Genomic DNA, 20,948 nt, shown 5'->3' on the forward strand with positions numbered 1-20,948 from the left:
GAACCTGTTTATGAAACATTTGTTCACATCACTAAACACTGTGAATCAGATTTTTAGAAGGATTGAGACACCTAAAGACAGAGATAGGCACATGATGATATCTTCAACAGTAGGGCTGTGCGAAATTTTGCTGGGCATTTCGTTTTAACGCATTTCGAGGTCGAAACAGTGAAATTGAAATGGACCAAAAGGCTTTGAAAGAGCTTTGAAACAAAATGAGGGCACTCAAAATGTTTTGAAAGTTTTTAAATGTTTCCAGTTTTGAAGCTGGGCTTGCAGATCAGGCAAGAAATCCAAATCAAGCAAGAAATGACTTTAGACATTTTCATGATTTCCCGTTACAGACTATGGGCGAAACGTTGAAACGCGTCAAAAGAGTTTCGATGAAACAAACTGGAACAGTGCTTCAAAACAAAATGAAACTAAATGAAATGAAACACTGTCCCTTCGAAATGGAAGTAAAAATGAGAAGGTGCTGTCTCGCACAGACCTATTCAACAGTACAGAAGTACCTAACTCTTTTTGAAAAGCCAACTGCAGGAGCAAAGGTTGCATCTTCAGGTACGTAAAAACCTTTCAAAGTCTGACCATTAGCTGAGAGTACTGTTTTTCAATTTAGCTGTGCCTTGAGATCTGCTCAAGAGTGCTGTGGGTGCCACACAATGTTAGTACTGTTAGGTCTATAAACATGATTTATAAGATAAACCCAGAGATTTCAAACAGAAATCCACTGTTGTGGTCCTTTTGAGGTCTTTGCCATGCTCTATTAAACATATTAAACATATTAAAACATGCTCTATTATTTTTCTGTAGTTAAAAAAAAAAAGGGTGAAAACTATGAGCTGGCATTTTCTGAGGGTTGCCTCAAGTCTCAAAGGTTTCATAGATTTTAATAGATTTCATAGACATCAGGGCTGGAAGGGACCTCGGGAGATCATCGAGTCCAGCCCCCTGCCCAAAGGGCAAGAAGTCAGCTGGGGTCATAGGATCCCAGCAAGATAAGCATCCAATTTACTCTTGAAGGTGTTCAATGTAGGTGCTTGAACCACCTCCGCTGGCAGACTGTTCCAGACCTTGGGGGCTCGGACAGGAAAGAAATTCTTCCTTATGTCCAGCCTGAAACGGTCTTGCAGGAGTTTGTGACTGTTCGACCTCATCATCCCTTGGGGCGCTCTGGTGAACAGACGTTCCCCCAGATCCTGGTGGTCACCCCTGATAAACTTATAGGTGGCCATCAGATCACCCCTGAGCCTGCGCTTTTCCAGGCTAAAGAGTCCCGTGGCTCTCAGCCTGTCATCGTAAGATCTGTTTTCCTGACCTCTGATCATGCACGTGGCTCTCCTCTGGACTCTCTCCAGCTTCTCCACATCCTTTTTGAATTGTGGAGCCCAAAACTGGATGCAGTACTCCAGCTGCGGCCTCACCAAGGCCAAGTACAAGGGGAGAATGACGTCCCTGGATTTGCTCGAGAAGCATCTATGGATGCAAGCCAGCATTTTGGTCACTTTACTAGCCGCAGCATCGCATTGCAGGCTCATGTTCATCTTGTGGTCAATGATGACCCCCAAGTCTCTTTCTTCTGTAGTGCTATCCAGCGTAGCACTGCCGAGCCTATAAGGGTGCTGCAGGTTTTTCTTCCCAAGGTGGAGAACCTGGCATTTTTCGGTGTTAAACACCATCAGGTTCTCGTCTGCCCATTTGCTGAGCTTGTCCAGGTCAGCCTGGATCACCCGCCTATCTTCTGGCGTGGATGCTTTGCCCCAAAGTTTGGTGTCATCGGCGAACTTGGCCAGTCCACTCCTGACTCCAATGTCCACATCATTAATGAAGATGTTGAACAGGATGGGTCCCAGGACAGAGCCTTGAGGGACCCCACTGGTCACAGGGCACCACGATGAGTGACTGCCATCAATTACAACCCTCTGGGTCCGACCATGAAGCCAATTTCCCAGCGTAGCGGATCGTGGTGGAGTCAAGGCCACAACTGGGCAGTTTGGCCAAGAGGTGATCATGGGATACCAGATCAAAAGCTTTTTTGAAGTCAAGATATATGACACCAATCTCTTCTCCCTCGTCCAGGTGACAGGTCACCTGGTCATAGAGGCTGAGAACTACTGGTTTAGAGCAGTGCTGCGTACATATTCTCTGCCATCATTGAAGTCAGAGAAGAAGCAGCACCCTGAGCCTGTAGATAGGATGAAGGGTTTTGACCAACACAAGGTATGTCAAGGCAAGAAGGGGGACATCAGAAAGTCTTCTTACAAAAAGCGATATTCATTTCATGAAAACAATTAATCTGTTTTCTTGAAATCCTTCATAGTAACAGCTGTATATGGAACAGATGTAAGTAAGTAACTCTATTCACCATTCCCTCACTGTTCTAAGTTCTTCAGAGCAAAAGTCTTGTTAGGGTTGTACATTATCAAGCACATCATCAAGCTTCTTTCATTTATGTGCAAAACTATTCATTCAGTAGGTTCAGAAACAACATCTCTGACCTCCAACCCATATGTTTGCTTTATTCAGCATTATTGTCTGTAGTGCCTCAAAGCAATTATGGGTTGAGTATAAAAGAGACAAGTGATAGGAACCAATGTGTTCTGAAGTACCAGTAAATGTATATATGGCTTAGTGAAAAGTCTGCTTACCAGGCAAAACCTTGTCAAAATAGACAGCCAACAGCATATACAAAATTGAGTCAATAATCAGGATGATATAAATTTTAAGTAAAAAGGATGATTCATCCATTAGGTTAGAAAAGTAGAAGCCTATTCCATACCGCTCTAAGTGAAAAACCTGCAAGAAAAGAAAAAGTCTAAACAATCTTCAGTTTAAAAACCATCCCCAGAAAATAAAAGAAAATCTGATGTGATTTATGCAATGTTTAGTTTACCCAAAGGTAATCTGGGAAGTCCAGAACTGTATCATCTTCTTTTCCTCTCCTTAATAGAAATAAATTCCTCCTAATGATAGGGGTCTACCTGTTTTCATTCAAAGGATCAGAAGTTCTTCAGAACCATATTTACAAATCATGGGGAAAAAATATCACTTCACCCACCAATGAAGTGCAAACACATATTGATATACCGGGACACTCCTCTGGATTTTGTATTGAAGACTACAATCAACTATCTAACATAAACATGGTAAATTTAATGCTTCCTTAAATAATGAGAATTTGTAGTGAACTCAGCTCCTGGGGGTGCAAAACCCTCTGTCTTAAGAAGTTTTCACCTGGAAATCAAACTAGTCTGGAGATGGGTTGGGCCCAAATGATGAGCTCTTGAACACCCAGCTCCCGCTGGAGTATGCAGGTATTACTTAGGAATATTTAAAGGACAGACTTATTGGCAGAAGGGACACAGTTCTGTGGAGAACTGTCTTCCAATTACCTGAAAGGTGGGAGGAGGTGGAGAAGAAAAATAAAACCTGTGGCTGGGCAGAGTTTCTGTCATGGAAAGATAAGGGACTGGGAAGTTGCTTTTCTCCAGTTCCAAGTTACTTCCACACAAGAAACTGAAGTTTTTGGACATTTTACTACTATTGATCACATAATGCTTTGGGACAGGGCTATGTTCCCATGTGTTTTTCTACCCCATAGCACAACAGGGTCTCTGAATACCAATGCCATACATGATAAGTAGTTCTCTATCTTTGTCTGGATCAAGCACATTCTGAACCAGCTACTACTTGCAGTTTTTCTATGTATAAAGACTCATAGAGAAGGTAGGCTAGAAATGACTTCCAGAGGTCAACTAGTCCAACTGCTTCTTGAGGCAGGTGCATTCCCATCCAAACCATCCTATACAAGTCCCATTGCATAACCTACACAGGAAAACTACACAGTCAAACCTGACTGTTCACCAATAATGTTCTTTACCTTTGCAATTCCAGCATTAAAAACAAAAGGGCTGAGGAAACCAAAAACCCATTCAAAAGTTACAGGAGGCTTCCTTATCAGTAAAATAATACTCAAAAATCCAGAGAGAAATAAGAGGAGGAACACAACAGTGCTAGTGGTTTTAGGCTTCTTAAAGATGGAGCTGATCAGGAAGGTGAAGTGGATCTGTGAAAATAAGGAAACCCTCGGTTGGCTGAATGCATTTTAAACCCCTGGAAATGTATCATAAACTGTGCATCACACATTAGAGAGGTGCTGTGAAGTTAAATTTGTATTTAAAATGTATTTCAAATTAATTGAGCGCACAGGAGCATCTATGAGTGTCTTACATGAAGGTCCCAATTCTAAGAATGTGAAACACCCCCAAAACAAACCAAAAAACATCCCATAAAAGTTATTCCTGAGAGAGTTCCACCCACAAAATTAAAGGACATCCACGGTAGAACCCATTTCAATACCGACAGCCCACTTTAGCTTCTATGTTCACAACCCTCATTTGTTTCTTCTCTCATTGTTTGAAATGGCTCTTGGTGAACAGATCCGAGATAAGGATGCACATTTTCTTATAGCTCATCAGATAATTAAAGTGCTATCTAAACTGATTTAGAGATGCTCAGCTTGCTTAGTTAGTATGGCCAAGCAAAGGCTACAGTTCAGCACCTGGAAGATGTTCACTTGAAGGTGCCATGGGATCCGATTCCCAGTCCCAACAATTATGCCTCCTGCCATGCCATAAGACTGGTTTACCATGTTATGGCATGTAAAATTGGGTGCATGCGTAGCTTCCTTGGCATTTATTTTGTAACCAACCCTCAATAGCAGTATAAATACAATGTGAAGACGGGCCCTTAGACTACTCTTCTGGCTGTCTTTCATGTAGTAGCAGTGTGGGGTAGGGTTCAAAATTATGGCATTTTTAAACACAGAACATTGAGCAAGTTTCTCTTTGAAATGCAGACTTACAGATGAAATACCATAAAGGAAAAACAAGAATACAATTGGAAAGAAACTGCTTAGATAGAACTCTTCATAAAAAGAAACAGCTGTCATCAGGCAGGACATAATGAAAACATAAGCAGCATACAGCAAACTCCAGGAGAGCCTAGAAGTGAAAAAACATATTGTTATGTGTTGGTTATTTAATGATTGGCAGCTGCATGGCAAATAACAGTTTAAATTCAAATGCTTAGAAGTTCCCTGACAAAGCCCATTCACACTCCATATATATTTGCTGGCATACTTGCCTTGATTAGGAGATTATTCATCAAAGCTGTTCAGAAAAGGAACTTGTCCCTTCCATGTGAAAACAAGCAAGAGGGCAAGTATTCCCATAGTTTTCTCCCCATTAGTAGTACCTTCGGTTATCTCCATACAGAAAAAGCAGGCTATTCTTACACTCAAAAGATAACTTGAGACCCACTTGGGAAGCAATGGTTCATTCTACCGTGGCTCCCCAACTAACAGCTATGGGCTACCAGTAAGAAAATAACCAAGCATATGACTTCAACGCAGCAGCACAAAGCCTCACGCGAGACATTCTTGGTCACACCCTGCCCAACTGTACCTGCTCTCATGGATTCATCAGGCAGTTGATGAAGATCATGGGGCTGTAGAATGACCACAGAGTGTCCTGCTTAGTGCATCCCAGCTGGGATGTTCCCAAACATGCCCCACGGCCTTGACATGCTCTGAACATGGAAATGCACTAAATAGGACACCCTGTTGTCATTCCTTGCTGCTGAGAGCAAGGATGCTCAGAAAGCTGAGTCTCACAGCCCCATGATCTTCTTCAACTCCTTGATGAATGCTTCATCACATTTGGAGCATTACACCAGGTGCAGCTGGGTTCATTGTATATGTTCCCCAACATCCAAGTGGAGTCAACATTTTAGTGTTCCAGGAAGATATGCTAATACTCGCCTCAGAAGCAAACAAACCCGGGCCCCAAACAATACAAGCCAAGCTTGCATGCTCATCCGCAACCGAATGGGCAGATGTTTTTTGAGAGTCCTGCTTGCCCGTGAGATCCTGAGGTGACACCATAAATTATTTGAACATATACTGAAAGGTATGAGTAGTTTGGAAGTACTTCCATACTGCAGAAATTGGATACATTTTAGCTGTTTGAAGAACTCACCAGAATGCTGAGTCTTGTAACCCCATCATCTTCATCAATACCTTGATATTTTTTTTCTCTCTTGTCATGTTTGTTGACAAAACTTGCAAAAACGTAGAGAAACACATTGCAGTAACAAACAGGGTAAAATAAATTCCCCAAGTCATGGAATTCAGGAGACTTGGTGATTTCATACGGACACCACTAATTGAGTTCATCTCTTTCCAGACAGAATGATTGGTTTTCATCTAAAAATGAATGTTAGCAAAATTAGCATGTCATTTATTTTAGACAGTCAAATGAATGTTGTAGGCCACTAAATATAGATACTAGTAGTGGGTCACTAAGCTCATAACTTTATTATTCTAAACTCCTTTCTGGCCTTGAACCTTCCAGTCTTCCTCCTTTAAGTCTATTCAAAATGTTGCTGCTAAGATCAGCTTCAGAAACATTGCTCTTCTCATTCACCCATCTTTGCATCCATCTTGTGGGACCCCCTGCAGATTTCAAACACAGACTACCTCTCCACTTTGCAAGCCTAACCCTTACCTATGTAGTACAAACCCTAATAAATCATGAAGCCACAAATCCCTCGTGGCAGAGCACCTTTGGTGCCTGCCACTTTAAGGGCCAGAACAGGCAGCAGGGCAGCCAGCAGGTGCGGGCCAGCCCTGATGAGGTGGTCACATGACTGCAGGAGGGCCCTGGCATAGGAGGAAGAGGCTGAGCAGCCTCCATTTTAACCCAGGCTTTCAGGACTGAGCTAGCAGGTGCTGCAAGCAGCCAGAGAGAACACCACCTAGCTGCGACTGCTGTTCATAACATCTGTGGAGGTACAAGGAGGAACTATGGGGATGGCAGGACGTTCCTGGTCCTGGGGCATGACGTGAAACTACACCATGCCAGGGTAGGATGGTGTGATGGGGCTGCCTGTGGCAGGGTGGTCCCCAGGAAATGCCATGCCAGTTGCCTCCCCAGTGAAAGGTGAGTATGGGGTGCCTTATAGCCCTAGCTCCCGCAACCTGGTGTGTAACCCAGAGTAGGGACAGGAAGTGGGGCCAGGCACATTTTGGACACCTGAGACCATAGGGTGTAAGACCCTGGGGCCCCAGTGGGGTGTGTGGAGTTGGTCCCAGTGAGCAAGGCAGAGAGACCTGGTGGCCTTTTACGATCAGGTCACCAAATCATTAGACGCAGGGGTTGCTGTGGATGTAGTCTTTCTGGACTTCCGGAAGGCTTTCGACACTGTCTCTCACCCTGTCCTCATCAAAAAGCTGGGAGACCGTGGTGTCGATGCCCACATGGTCAAATGGGTTGCCAACTGGTTGGAGGGCCGCACTCAGAGGGTGGTAGTGGATGGGTTCTTCTCGACCTGGAGGGAGGTGGGCAGTGGGGTTCCGCAGGGCTCGGTCCTCGGGCCCGCACTGTTCAACATCTTCATCAGTGACTTGGATGAGGGGGTAGAAAGCACCCTGTTCAAGTTTGCTGATGACACTAAGATGTGGGGGAATGTGGGTGCACTAGAAGGGTGCAATAGGCTACAAGCTGACCTTGACAGGTTGCAACGGTGGGCGGATGAGAATAGGATGGGGTTTAACACTGATAAGTGCAAGGTGTTGCACATGGGGAGGAAGAACCGGCACCACACTTACAGGTTGGGGAACTCCCCTCTTGCCAGCACGGAGACGGAAAAGGATCTTGGAGTCGTCATTGACTCCACGATGAACATGGGCCGGCAGTGTGGGGAGGCAGTCAAGAAGGCCAACCGTACCCTATCATGCATCCACAGATGCATCTCGAGCAGGTCCAGGGAGGTGATCCTCCCCCTCTATGCGGCACTGGTCAGGCCGCAGCTGGAGTACTGCGTCCAGTTCTGGGCGCCACACTTCAAGAGGGACGTGGACGATATGGAAAGAGTTCAGAGGAGGGCCACTCGTATGATCAAGGGTCAGCAGGGCAGGCCTTATGAGGAGAGGCTACGGGACCTGAACCTGTTTAGCCTCCACAAGAGAAGGTTAAGGGGGGACCTTGTGGCCTGCTACAAACTGGTCAGGGGGGATCAGCAGGTATTGGGGGAGTCCCTGTTCCCCCGTGCGCTGCCAGGAGTGACCAGGAATAACGGTCACAAGCTGGCGGAGGGTAAGTTTAGATTAGATATTAGGAGGCGCTACTTCACAGTTAGGGCGGCTAGGGCCTGGAACCGGCTTCCAGGGGAAGTGGTGCAGGCTCCTAGCCTGGGGATTTTTAAAAGGAAGTTAGATGAGCACCTTGCCGGGGTCATCTGACCCCGGTGCTCTTTCCTGCCAAGGCAGGGGGTCAGACTAGATGATCTACCTAGGTCCCTTCCGACTCTAGCTACTATGAAACTATGAAACTATGAAACTGGCTGTGCAGAGTAGTGACACAAGGGGAGGCTGAAGAGCTGTGCAGTGTTGGTGCAGAGTAGGGTTGCAGGGGGGAGTTAGACCCTGATAAGTCCTCAGACATTGTGAGGCCAAGTTTGGGTCAAAGGCTAAGAACTTATGATGCCATCGGTGAGGCATGGGACACGGTATAGGGAAGGTTGGAACCATGTGTAACGCCCTAGGCATTGGGGCATTAAGCCTCCTGCATATTTACTTCGATTTGATTAATCAGCACGATGTGGCAGGCAAAACAAGGCAGACTGCCCTCGACAGAGGGGTGGGCTAGTATGGTGACCAGCCACTTGTCAGCTCCCTGTCTCACCCCTTCATCCACTCTCCTACAAAACTTGGTAAAGAAGTTAAGGTATTTCCTTATTTTCTCTATTGTGACCTAATACAAATGAAGGGGCTAATTCATTTACTGATACAGAAGAATAAAAAGAACACCTATTACTTAGGCATGTATATATGAATGAACTATTAATACACTTTGATGTTGAGTGGAGATACTTTAGAAAGAGAATGGAAGGAAAACAGTGTGTGCTAACTTCTAATGACTGCTGGCCAAGGATGATGAGAGTCATCAGAGCACATGGCAGTAAGGTGACTACAACCTGAAAAAAAGACTGGAATTGGGAACAGACCTGGATGTGGTCTGCTACTGCCCAGACCAAGGAGACACTGAGTCCTGAGCAAGGCAAGGAGGTTTGGCTGCATGACTGGATTGCATCTTTTAGGCCCTACAAAACCTCACAAATTTGGTGAGAGGTCTGGATTGTTTTGCTATACCAGTAATGGGATATATGGGTTGAAAAGAGCAAAAACCTTAAAAGTACAGGTGTTAGCATCATATTGCAAAGAAATGGAAATGTTAAAAACCCACAATACAAGGCTGTCATGGCTACTTCAGGATCATTATCCAGCAACAGGACATATTATAGTTCCATGTTCATTGGGGTGCAATATTTCCTGTGGCCTGGGAAGCTCTTTATGTAAGATAAATAGTGAGTGTTATTATTTGGGGACTTCTTAATTCTAATTTGAATACAGATCATAGTGGGTGAACTTCTTATTAAAAAAAAGTCACAGCCAAACTACCCAGGCTACCAAGATACTTCCCAAGTCCTCTTCAAGTAGAAATTTCCAACAAGCCAATCCAATTACATTTAGATAATTCCAGATGTTAAAAGGTCCCAGTCACATGACATGTTAATTGGCTTAGGGCTTAAGTACAGACTAAAAGAAACAGAAAATTGTTTTACCCCAAAAGTTCCACTTACTTCTATGATGGCAGCATCAATGCTGGACTGTAGTGCTAAAAACCCTTTGTACCAGTACTCTGGGTTCTTACAGTAAGTTGCTGAAAAATTGTAACAGAGATCTGCATCCAAGATGAAAGGAAAAGCATGATTATATGCAACAATTGTTTTAAAGCAACTTTAAGGTTCAGATTTTAATCCCAAACAAGAGTCAGAAGATTCAAATATAACAGTCCCACAATCATCATAAATGTGCAACAGCAGATGCTAATTTCTGGATACTTCTTTTAAGTGGTACATTTTCACTTGTCAGATCTCTGTAGCTTTTGCCCATTAATCTCCAAAACATATGCTGACTTAAACCATGGGGTTATCTTAAAGGCAGGAAACAGCATAATGAGACACGAGAAAAAGAATATGGGAATGGAAAAACATACCAAGTAAGATAGAACATTTTAAGTCAATAGCAGAATATGCCACTCATTTCTAACAAGAAAGTGTGGCTTTTTTGTTTGGTTAAAAAAAAAAGTAAAATCAACCTGGATTTGTGGTTCATTCTAGTTCATAAAAATAATTTGATGCATATGGATTAAGGGCCAGATCACAGATTTGCTGGAGACTGTTACTTTACATCAGCTATCAAACTATGGGCATTTAGTCGTTTTTCATTACCTATGTGTCCAAAGTTGTCATTTGGAAAAGGTGTTTTCCAACTATGCCTCAAAAGATATGACAGGTCATCTTTAAATACAACCCCGAAAAATGTCTGTTCTGAATGTTCTCTCACTTCCAGAACGGTCTCATCTTCCACTCCTTCTGTGTCAATACCTGTGGTTTATATATATATATATATATATATACACATATATATATAAAATTAATAAATAAATAAATAAATAAATGTTTAAAAAAAAAAAGGATTTCAATTGGCAGGTACAACTCAGAAAACGTGAGCACTGACACTTTGCACATCTCTTGTTTTTGTCCAAGACATGACTTCCTCCACAATGTTGTTCTTTAGGCCAGATATATGTGATACCTGAAGACCCTGTAGACTTTATCAGCTTGGAAAAATATATTAAGAAAGTACTGATCAGATTAATTGTATATGCAACAACAGAGAGTTGCTACACTTCTAAGCCATTCAATATTTCAGTTTGAAAGAATCTCAAGACCCATCAACTTCTTTGTGAAATCCAAGTGTAGAGATTTGAACAGCCCTTTTTTATGGCCCTTGTCTCTACAAGATGACTCAAAACCTTGGGTGTCTGAAATCTGGACCTGGATCACAACATTGTGGACAAAGCCCCTCTTTTCTCTCCAGGCTATGAATGGAGAAGTGCACTTGGTCTCACTAGACAAATCAGGTTCCTTTCTTTCTTTCTGGTGCCCAGTGTGGTGAACCAGCAGTGGCACCTTCATAGGCTGAGATGTGGTCTATGTGGTACAACCTCAGTCCAAACATCTTCCTCAGATCATCATTGAACTCATCCACACCACACCTTGGTCCTCAGTGTTTGGGGTCACTGGCATAACGTTTATTTTGTCAGTTGTGTATTTTGCTGCATATTGTGCCACCTTTAAAAGGATCTCATTGAATGCAGGTTGAGAATCACTGCTCTAATCCATCATCATGTCTCCAGGGCCTTTGGTCTTTCCCTTAGACTCACCCAGTCACTGCTGGGGTCCTTGCAGTGCAGGCCCTTTTTAAGGCGTCTTTACACTCCTGGAAGTCTTTTGCTAGCCCCAGCCTTCCTCTAGGCCAGTACCATCCTATCTGAGCTGTTTTCAAATCTGGCCATTTCTCGAAGTCCACTCATAGTCACTGCACTCTGGACTCTGCATCCTCTGGCAGGAGCTCCTCCCCATCCACGGCCAAAGCTCTTCTACCATTCCTAGCTTGGGGCCCTTCCCTTATATCCCTGCCCATATGGAGCCTCCCAGTCTGAACTGTTGCACTTAAAGGACTCTTTCTCCTTTTATAATGGGGCCCTGCTACAGGGTATGCAAACTCTGCTATCTTCCTGATGAAACTACATCTACTTCTGCATGGCTTCAATGCCTTTTGGGCAGATTCAATGAGAAAAAGAGCAGATCTCAGGCAACACCATTTTCTAGAGCAGTGCTCATGAAGCAGGCTGCTGAATGTAGTCTTAACGCATGGGCATTGTGACTGTCCCTTTGGTGCAATCCCTCAGGATTGTACAATTTGCTGTCGATTACCTTCCTCAATGTGCTAAACACAGAGAATATGATAGATACTGAATAACAAATAGACATCAAGCTGTGATAAAGGACACACTTGTTAAAACAGACCACAAGTCCCATAGTTAATGAATTAACACGTCTAAGTATTTGACAAGCATGACATACCCATCATGACTGATTTGGAAGCCACTTTATTCATTATTTCCTTGGTGGTGCTCGTCACCGGTGTATAAGCAATGAGAGACACATCAGAGGTAGAACCATTTAATTGCCCAAGGAAGGCATAAGGTACGTCTCGACGGAAGAAATAATGTGAGTACAATGAAATTATATACACCAGAGAGAGAAAAAGTAGTGACAGGATCCATTCCTGAATAATAAGAAAAAGTAAATGAGTGAGACCATATTCCTCCTGCTTATATCACCAGTAGAAATGGTAATAAATGTGTTTGAACAATTTTCCCCTCAAAATTGAAATATCTTGTAGGAACACATGAATGTTGTTGACATTTCTGGGGGATTTATTCTCAGTTGTTACATTATATTTTAATAATTATTTATTGGCACCTCAAATGGATACTTCTTTTTAGACATGCACACTTTTGGTATGGCAAGGTAAGATACATTTAGCTCATTCTCAAAATGTAAACCATGACACCATCAAAATGAGATTCTTAAAATTCTTTTGAAAATGAAGAAATACAACTGAGAACAATTCTTTGTAGCATCCTCAGGTTATGGTGGAATACTTCTAAAGCCTTCTTTGCATTATAGTGACAACACAGGTGTTCATTGTTTCTTTTTACATTGCTAAAAATTCCCCCAAATAAGTAAAAATTGAAATGTCAGCAAACAATTAATACATGAAATATTCCTCAGCTGTAGAACTTTCGCTTGAAAAGACCTAACAGTTATTGATCTGATCTGACAAAAATTTGCCCCAGAAGTTTAAAAGGTTCTTGAATAAACAAAATGTTGGTAATAGAAGTTTGTTACCATGCACATTTTCATTTTCTTAAGGATTTCATGGAGAAGCTATAAAACAAATACAAAAACAAAAGCAAGGGGTATTTTAAGCTTTGGTTCTCGCCTCAAAATCAGAAAAATTTTGATGAACTGGAGAAAAATCCTCTTCAAGGGATTTAAGAGCTGGAAAAGTACACGTGTGTTTCAAAATGCACAGACAAGTTTCTTTGGGTAAATTTGATATTTTTTTATTAGACTAACTGAAACAGTTGGAAAAAATTTTCTTCCCAACTATTTGAGTTGGTTTAATAAAAGATATCAGATTTACCCAAGGAATCTTGACTGCCTGTGTCTGTAGACCAACATGGCTACAACCAACACCCCTTTCAAAATGCACAGAACTTTCACTCAACTTCCATACATTTAATATGTAGCCAAGATATAAATGCCACATCCTTTCCTTTGTCAAGCTGCCTCCAGGGGAGCAGACTAAAAGAAGGAAAGGTGCACCATATCGGAAAGGTCAGATAGTGACTACCAGTAGTGGATCAAGGATTGCACAAAATAAGGGTGTGGACACAGCAGTGAGCTCCCTACATGTGTCAGCAGATAGAAACCAGAGCTCTCAAGAGCAAAGAGGGGTGGCTATCTCATCCCTCCTCCTCCCCTGGCAAGTATTGAGGTCTGATCAGTAATACTTCATGCTTCTCTTCAGCCTTCCATCTGATTATTTTGAAACCTTGCACTAATCTGTATAAATGAAGCCTCACAACACCATCGAGAAACCAGTACTAACCTCATTTTAAGGGCAGAAAAACAGATGCAAAATGGATTAAGCATCTGACTCAATTAAATTTACTAGGTAAATTGCCCGCTTGGGGACAGAAGCACAGAAGCGGCAATGGCGCGCATGTACAGTGCACAAGCTACTTTGGTACGTGGATACATCTTGCCTGCACTATAAATGCCATCGTGCTCTCAAGCTACCGTGCTGCATGAAGGCACTGTAAGATCGCAGCACACACAGATTGTCCATAGCTAGTTGGTGCTCATTTTCCATGATAACAGAGATAACTCTAACATCCTGTGGGTGTTGCCAGGCTTCATTCCACACCTACCTCCCCCAAGTGGACATACTTAATTAACACCTATAGTGCTTTTCCATGATACTGCTTAGCGGAATATCGCATTTTGATTGTAAATTTGCATCCTAACTTGGTCAGCTCTGACATCCCTGGGGGGAGAACCTTAGAGTGAGGGACAGAAACTACAGTCTTGAAGTCCCAGCCCTGAACACTGGAAAAGAGCCAGCAAGACGAGTGAAAGTTCTGTCCACATCCTATTGCTAACCTCCTGGAATCCATCCCGTTCTCTTGACCTCAACAGAGTTTCACTTCATCACCTATTACAAACAAAAGAGATTGAATTTTCCCATGTACTGTCACATTAGACAAACATTTGCCTGGGGTGACTTGGACAGAAGGGATTCTTTCTACAGCAAAGGGTTTTATTAATGAATGGATTTGATGGCAAGCACTACAAAATAAGAGGTATGAAATAAAAAGAAAAAGAACTGTCTCATTTCACAGAGTGTCTCCCTCCATACAATTTTCCTACAACTCTATGCAATACAAGGGTTGTTTTGCAAGAGGACTTACTATAATCACTAGCTAACAGGGCTGTGCAAAGCGTCAGGTGCTGATTCGATTTGGAGGAGATTCGGCCCAATTTGGTGGCTGAATCTCTAAATCCAAATCGAATCAGAGGACCAATTAAAAGGTCCGAATTGATTCGGAAAGGATTTGGAGAGCTTCGGTGATTCGGGGAGTCCCTGCCTGCTGCAGCGGGGAGCTGGACCCAGACTCTGAGCTGTTAAGTAGGCAGGGGAGGGGAGACTGGAAGAGTGGGGAGAGGACCATGGGGGGACCCCTGCCAGCCCCATCCCCTGCCTGCTCCCCCACCCCCCGACCCTTGCCCGCTCCCCCAGCCCCCCCACCATGGCTGCCCTGCCTGCCCCAGCTCTGGCCCGTTAAGAAACCACCCCCCTTGCACTCACCAGCTTTTGAATCTGAGCCACAGCAAAAAAATACAAACAGTAATCCTTCCCCGTTCAGTCTATATATCTATATCTATACACATACACGACTGAATATTTATATATTTCCTTAGTCATAGAGCCAAATCTTTTGTAAAAAGTCCACAAAACTAAACATTGTTAATTTCTAGGCCCTAACCATGAAAAACTGATTCTATAGTGAAAAGTGGTTCTTTTAACAATTTATGCTTCGGAGATTATGCTACTGCTGCGTTGCCAAAATGAGAGAAAGAATGAGGCCCAGTAAAAGTAAAAAAGGGCTTACAACGACCTACTTTGCCAACAGACACCCTTCAAAACATGTCAATTTTTTTTTCTGTTCCTGGAAGACCTTTTGGTACTCACCTGAAAGCTCTGCCTTTTCCTCCTCCATTTGCTAAGGACATTTTTCCATAACAATATTTTAGTTTGCTGAAACACGCGAATGTTTCTGTGAAGTGTCCGCATTTTCAGACCCGGAGAGTCAAAAGCATGGAACTTCTTAAACAAATCTGAGAAGAGAACAATAATAATCCTTCTGTTTGCACAGTCTTAGCATCCATGCCAACATGCTGTATGCAGGTAAGTATCATTCCCATTTTAAGAAGGGAAAGAGAATTAAAATCACTTGCCAAAGTTCCTTCATGCAAGAAAGTCTAGCTGAAGGGAAATCAAATTCAGATCTTCCAATTCCTAGCCTCAGGCCTTTCCCACAGGGCTGCCTCCACAGTGTGGCTTTATAAATTGAATGAAGTTACTCTCCGAATTACCAGCAGTGCTCTCAATGTGCTTGCAAAACTTGTAGCTCTGCATTAAACCCACCCCCCCGTAAAACCAAATCCCACACTTCAGGGCTTAAACTGAGCAGTGGAAGACATCAGGAAGTGTTCTGCCAGATGCATAATTTGATTACGGGGGAACTTTTTGTTTTCCTGAGAAGCACCAGATATTGCTGACTGGACAGTTGGAGATAATCTGCACATGATCCTAAATGCATAACCATGACCCTCTTCCTCTTTCTGCTTCCAAATATTCAGGTTCAAAAGCAGAACTGCAACTTGGTGATATTTTAACATATTCCACAATTGCTAAAAAGTGCTCCAGTCTTTTTAATTCATTTGTTGTTGTTGTTGGTTTTATTAATGAATGGATTTGATGACAGATGCTACAAATTAAGAGGTATGAATAAAAAGAAAAAGAACTGTATCATTTCACAGAGTGTCTCCATGGTCCATTACCCTGGACTAGCCACATAAAAGTGTGCCCAAAATCAAAGCTGTTCTTCCTAGTTTTTATTATTGTTACTACAGTTGTATTCCTTTCTACTTGTCAGGCCACAGGACACAGCAGTCTAAACCAAAGAACAGGTTATTCCGGTCACCTTACTATGGAGGACGTAGCTTTTAATCAACGTGGGAGTTGTTGAGTCAAATAAGTAACATGGTTCTAAAACGTAATCGTGCATTTCGAGCCTTCACTCTCTATCCTGATAGTCTGAAAAATTAATCTTAGCAGTACATTCTGGATAGAAACTTTGCCTCTTATGACACTCTGTATAAATACATATTAAGCTTACAGCTGAATTTAATGTATTTTCCAGCCAAGCTCTCTGATACCACTGAATTTGCACGGAGGAGAATACCCATGTTCGCAACCTCTCAAATCTCAGAAGGGCCTTCACCCAACAAGAACACTCCTCCAGAGAGATAGCTCATGCTTTTGAAAGAGCCACCCAGGAACCACAAGGAGATTTGCTGTAGTACATCAAGAAAATCCCCACAAATCACACACCACTGATTATGACATATCATCCTTCCCTGGAACCTACACGTAAAAGCCTCAAACAATTGTAACCCATACTAGAAGAAGACCCAATCTCTTAAAGAGATCTTTCCAAAATCACCCATCCTAGCCTTTAAACAAGCACCAAACCTCGCCAACCTCATCACCAGCAACAACCTCCCTACGACCCAAACCACACCTAATAGATCCAGACCATGCCAGGAGAAGAAATACAAAACCTGCCAACACATCTCCACCACCCCCACAATTACTACACCCCACAACAGAACCAGCACCATTCCTGGATCTTACACCTGCACCTCCAGAAATGTTATATAGTGCATCCAGTGCACCAAATGCCCTAATTGAATATATGGAGAACAAACCAAACAACAACTGTGCACCAGAATGAGCGCACATTGGAAGTCTATCAAAGACACGAATACCCAACTACCTGCAGATGCCCACTTCTCACAAGACAATCACCCCACTCCGATCTCTCAGTTCTAATCCTTAAAGGGAACTTACAAAACACCTTTTGTAGATGAGCCTATGAACTTCACGTCATAAATCTACTGGATATAAAAAAATCATGGACTCAATATAGACATTGGATTTATGACACATTACAACCTGCTTGATGTCTGATTTACCAGGTACCAGCCTGACCTGACCTCTTACACTTTTCTTTTCCCCCTCTTCCTCCCCACCTTCCTTTTCTACCTTTTGCCTTCCTAATTTCCAGCTATTTACTTTTTTAGTCAGCCTTTTTTCTACCTTTGAAAACTACTTCAGTAGTCTCCTTTACTTACCTTTGCGCCTGCCCTTCCCTGCTTTATCTTTTGTTTTCCTAATTTCCACCTAATCACATTCTCACTGACATCCTGTCACGCTTCTAGCTTCTTACAGTCCTTGGAGTCTCATAACAGCAGAGACTTCTTATGCCTGAGGAAGGGCGATTACACCCGAAAGCTTGCAAAGAACTTTGTCCCAACTACTCAGTTGGTCTAATAAAAGATATCACATCTACCCAACAAACCTTGCTATTGAGCTTACAACACTCACACAAGATCTATGCTTACATATTTTGCAGTGAAAACAAAAGAAAAAGATAGCAAGCAACTTGATCAAGGGCATGCTGTGAAGATCTGATCCTACACACACTGAAGTCAACAGAAAACTCCCAGATAAACAACAAGCTGGGAATTAGATTTTGCAGGCTGAAAAGTGGCAGGAGTGAAAGGGAAGCCAGAGTACAGTTTGAACCCTGGAACAGATCAAGCAGGGAGATAGGAGAATCTTCCCAAGTTTTTAAGAGCAGGTTAAACTTCTGTCAGGAGGTGTAGCTGATCCTGTTTTGGGGAAGGGGAATGACCTATAGATGGCCTCACATTTCTATGACATAGCATGTGCGATAGCACAGGACCTTTTAAAAGATTTTTTAATTGGTAAAAAGTTAAAACACTGATTTGGAATTTCCTGGGTTTCTACTACCACATCCAGCTACAGTGTCAGACAGACATTAATGGTGACCTGAACTCTGTCCTGATATAGATAAAAGTCAAAATTCATTCTAGAAAAGATGACAAAAATGAGTTGAGAGGCAAGGAATCTTTTCTGGAGTGATCTCTTTATCCCACTTGTACAGCTAGTCCAATAAAAGTTAGACAAGCTTTCAGTTGTAATGCATTCTTCATCAGGTCTCTTCATCAGAGATGAAGTCCTGACTGGTCTTTATGTGTTTAAGAAACTTCAGCAGAATTTCAACTTTTTTTTATTATAAAGATTCTTTCCTCTCATCAGTCATGGCCACAGAGCTTTTGGAAAAAAAACCCAGCAGAACACTTTGCCAGAGGATGAGTTACGGAATACTTAATTACTAGATATTAAGGGTAAAAAATACGAAAGGAGTGTGGAAACTCTTTCCTGATAACTGCTAAATGTGCAGAAGTCAACTGTTTTGAAATCTACTTACGAATTGCTGCTAACACACTTTCTCCTGTGCTGCTTTGCTTTGTTTTTCCTCCTAGGTTTCAGCAATTCTCTCCAAAAGCATGCTTCACGAGACCCATTTGTTTCTGAGTTGCTTCCTTTTTTCCCACCTTTTTATATCCTTCCTGTTTTGCTGCTCTTCAGATTTCTGTTACACAAAGCTAACAAAGAATAATTGTTGCTGAGTAGAAAAAGTTAGTCAGGAAGCTTTTGCAACTGTGAAAACTTAATAATAAAAAAAATACAATCCCTGTCCTCCAAAATCTCTAGTTTCTTCATGCAATTTCAGTTGCTGACATCAAGAACAGATTGACACGCTAATATGGACAGGTGCTGAACTTTACTTATTGCTGTAAATCAGCTGCTCTGTTCTCAAAATACTGGAGAGCAAAGAGCTTTTAAAGGTTCACCTACAAAATAATTCCACCTCATTAACCCATTGGATAAAAAGCACAGCAGACAACACAAATGCTAATTTTTTAATACAGCATTTCATAGATAAAATTATTTTCATTTCATCTGTAGAATAGCAGCTGAATGGTAAATCTGCACCACATCAGATTTCATTCCAACATAGACAGCAGGCTTCTGTGCAGACATCCTGACAACTAGACACAGGTACACAGATTTTAAACTCAGTTCCCAAAGCAAATGGTAGAAGCCCAGCAGCTGTTAAAGTAATATGTAATAACTGTAGAAGGCATTGTGATGTTCACACCCTACAAAGGATATGAGACACCATTGATGGCATTCAACATCTGGATTAAGGCTGCAGTATGCTGGCTGGTTTGTGTCACTTACAACGTGCCCTGGAATATAGTACACACTCGTCTTGGGAAGCAGAACGAAGGAAAAAGATGTTTTCGAGTTATGGGTGCACAGAGCAGGGATGGGGCTGGCTCACCCTGTCAGCTGACTCACTCTTCCTTTCCTGCTTAACTACAGCTGAAAACCTATCTGCTCCTGAAGACTGGTCTCCACGGGTGGATCTATGATTTTGAAAAGAGGTCAACAGTCTTTAAGGGTGTGAAATAAGGGGAGAGAGACTTAGAATACCTACTAAATAATAAAATTGCCTAAAAAAGTTTAGCCTAATTAGTGGAACATCAAGGTTATTAAAAAGGAGAGATAATCATCAACATCTGTAGACTGAAATACAATGAGCCATTAAGTCACCTGACTCAACTGCCTCGATAGAAATGCCACAGTTGCTGTATTATAGAGCAGTAATCAAAGCAGGGTGCTTCTATCCCAGACAGAAAATCAGCCTTCCTGATTGATACACGCACTCCAACTTTTGATTGGGCGTGGGGGGTGGGGGGCAAGGAGGAGAATTGGGATGTTTTGGGGGAATTTTTGTGTTGTATGCAAGAAAATACAGTATTTTATGGGGGAAAGATGATCTTCTATATACTTGGAGAAAGGAAACAATGATTGGAGCATTATTTATTGTTGGCTGCTGTTACAGTCACATAATAAGGGGAACAGAATTACCTGGAGTATGTTGTTCTTTCCCTAATTATATCTGCTATGCCAGGGAGCTGGCAAAGGTGTGTCAAGCTATGGCTGCTCAATTCCCATCAATTCCATTATATTGTGGCCAGAATGTGAGAGAATGGGGCATACTGGGTTTGTACTTGTAGACTGAGAAGGCAAAGTGCTATGTGAAGTGCTTCATATGATAATGCTGCATGTTTCATTTCCTTTGAAGACTAAACCTGTATTTTTACTGCAGCATACTATTTCCTATATCAGGTGTTTTCAGAGTTTGTAAATTCAAGAATTTTTCCACTTTCAGTCCAATGCTGCCATCCACCTGTGAAGCTGATGACTTTTTCCCCAGTTGTATGCAGAGAAGTATATCCTAGCAGCTTTATATCATCAGCAAGAATATTGGGGATTCAGTTCTGCAAGCTGATTTAGACAGGGATAAAAAAATACAGTTCTTGGGTATCAGCTGCAGGAATAAATGGGACATAATTTATTAAAAACTATGCATTTATCTAAAGGAAAAAAGCTAAATGCCTTTTTTCACTGATTATCACATTAGCATGGTATATGACCTGGGTTGTATTCTCTCCCTTTTGCAAGTGGGAAGCTAGACCCTCGGGATAAGATTTGAGGTAAATAGGAGAGCTCAATGAAGATACAGCATCTGGTTTTCACCAAGTCATACTCTGTGCCCTTCCCCGCTCTACCTGCTTGAGAATCCTGAGCTAGAAACACGGAGGAGCAGAGTGATGTT

At 42.3% G+C, this 20,948-nt stretch overlaps 1 protein-coding gene across 1 annotated transcript in view; it reads right to left on the reverse strand.

The window, feature by feature from the left end:
* LOC149859090 (ABC-type organic anion transporter ABCA8-like) overlaps positions 1-18,743 on the reverse strand; it is a 49,003-nt gene extending 30,260 nt beyond the window's left edge. Inside the window, exons 1-9 of the mRNA XM_090059395.1 lie at positions 18,687-18,743; positions 15,296-15,441; positions 12,055-12,259; positions 10,354-10,509; positions 9,703-9,803; positions 6,039-6,265; positions 4,865-5,003; positions 3,881-4,066; positions 2,649-2,796 (exon numbers count right to left, since the gene is read on the reverse strand). Of these exons, the coding sequence (XP_089915521.1) occupies positions 2,649-2,796; positions 3,881-4,066; positions 4,865-5,003; positions 6,039-6,265; positions 9,703-9,803; positions 10,354-10,509; positions 12,055-12,259; positions 15,296-15,397 (1,264 nt within the window). The 5' untranslated portion in view covers positions 15,398-15,441; positions 18,687-18,743. The remainder of the gene's footprint in view (positions 1-2,648; positions 2,797-3,880; positions 4,067-4,864; positions 5,004-6,038; positions 6,266-9,702; positions 9,804-10,353; positions 10,510-12,054; positions 12,260-15,295; positions 15,442-18,686) is intronic.
* Between the last annotated feature and the right edge of the window lie 2,205 nt (positions 18,744-20,948).

This window comes from Crocodylus siamensis, chromosome 8, assembly GCF_052110815.1.
Source record: "Crocodylus siamensis isolate JL-2025a chromosome 8, ASM5211081v1, whole genome shotgun sequence".
Taxonomy (NCBI): Eukaryota; Metazoa; Chordata; order Crocodylia; family Crocodylidae; genus Crocodylus; species Crocodylus siamensis.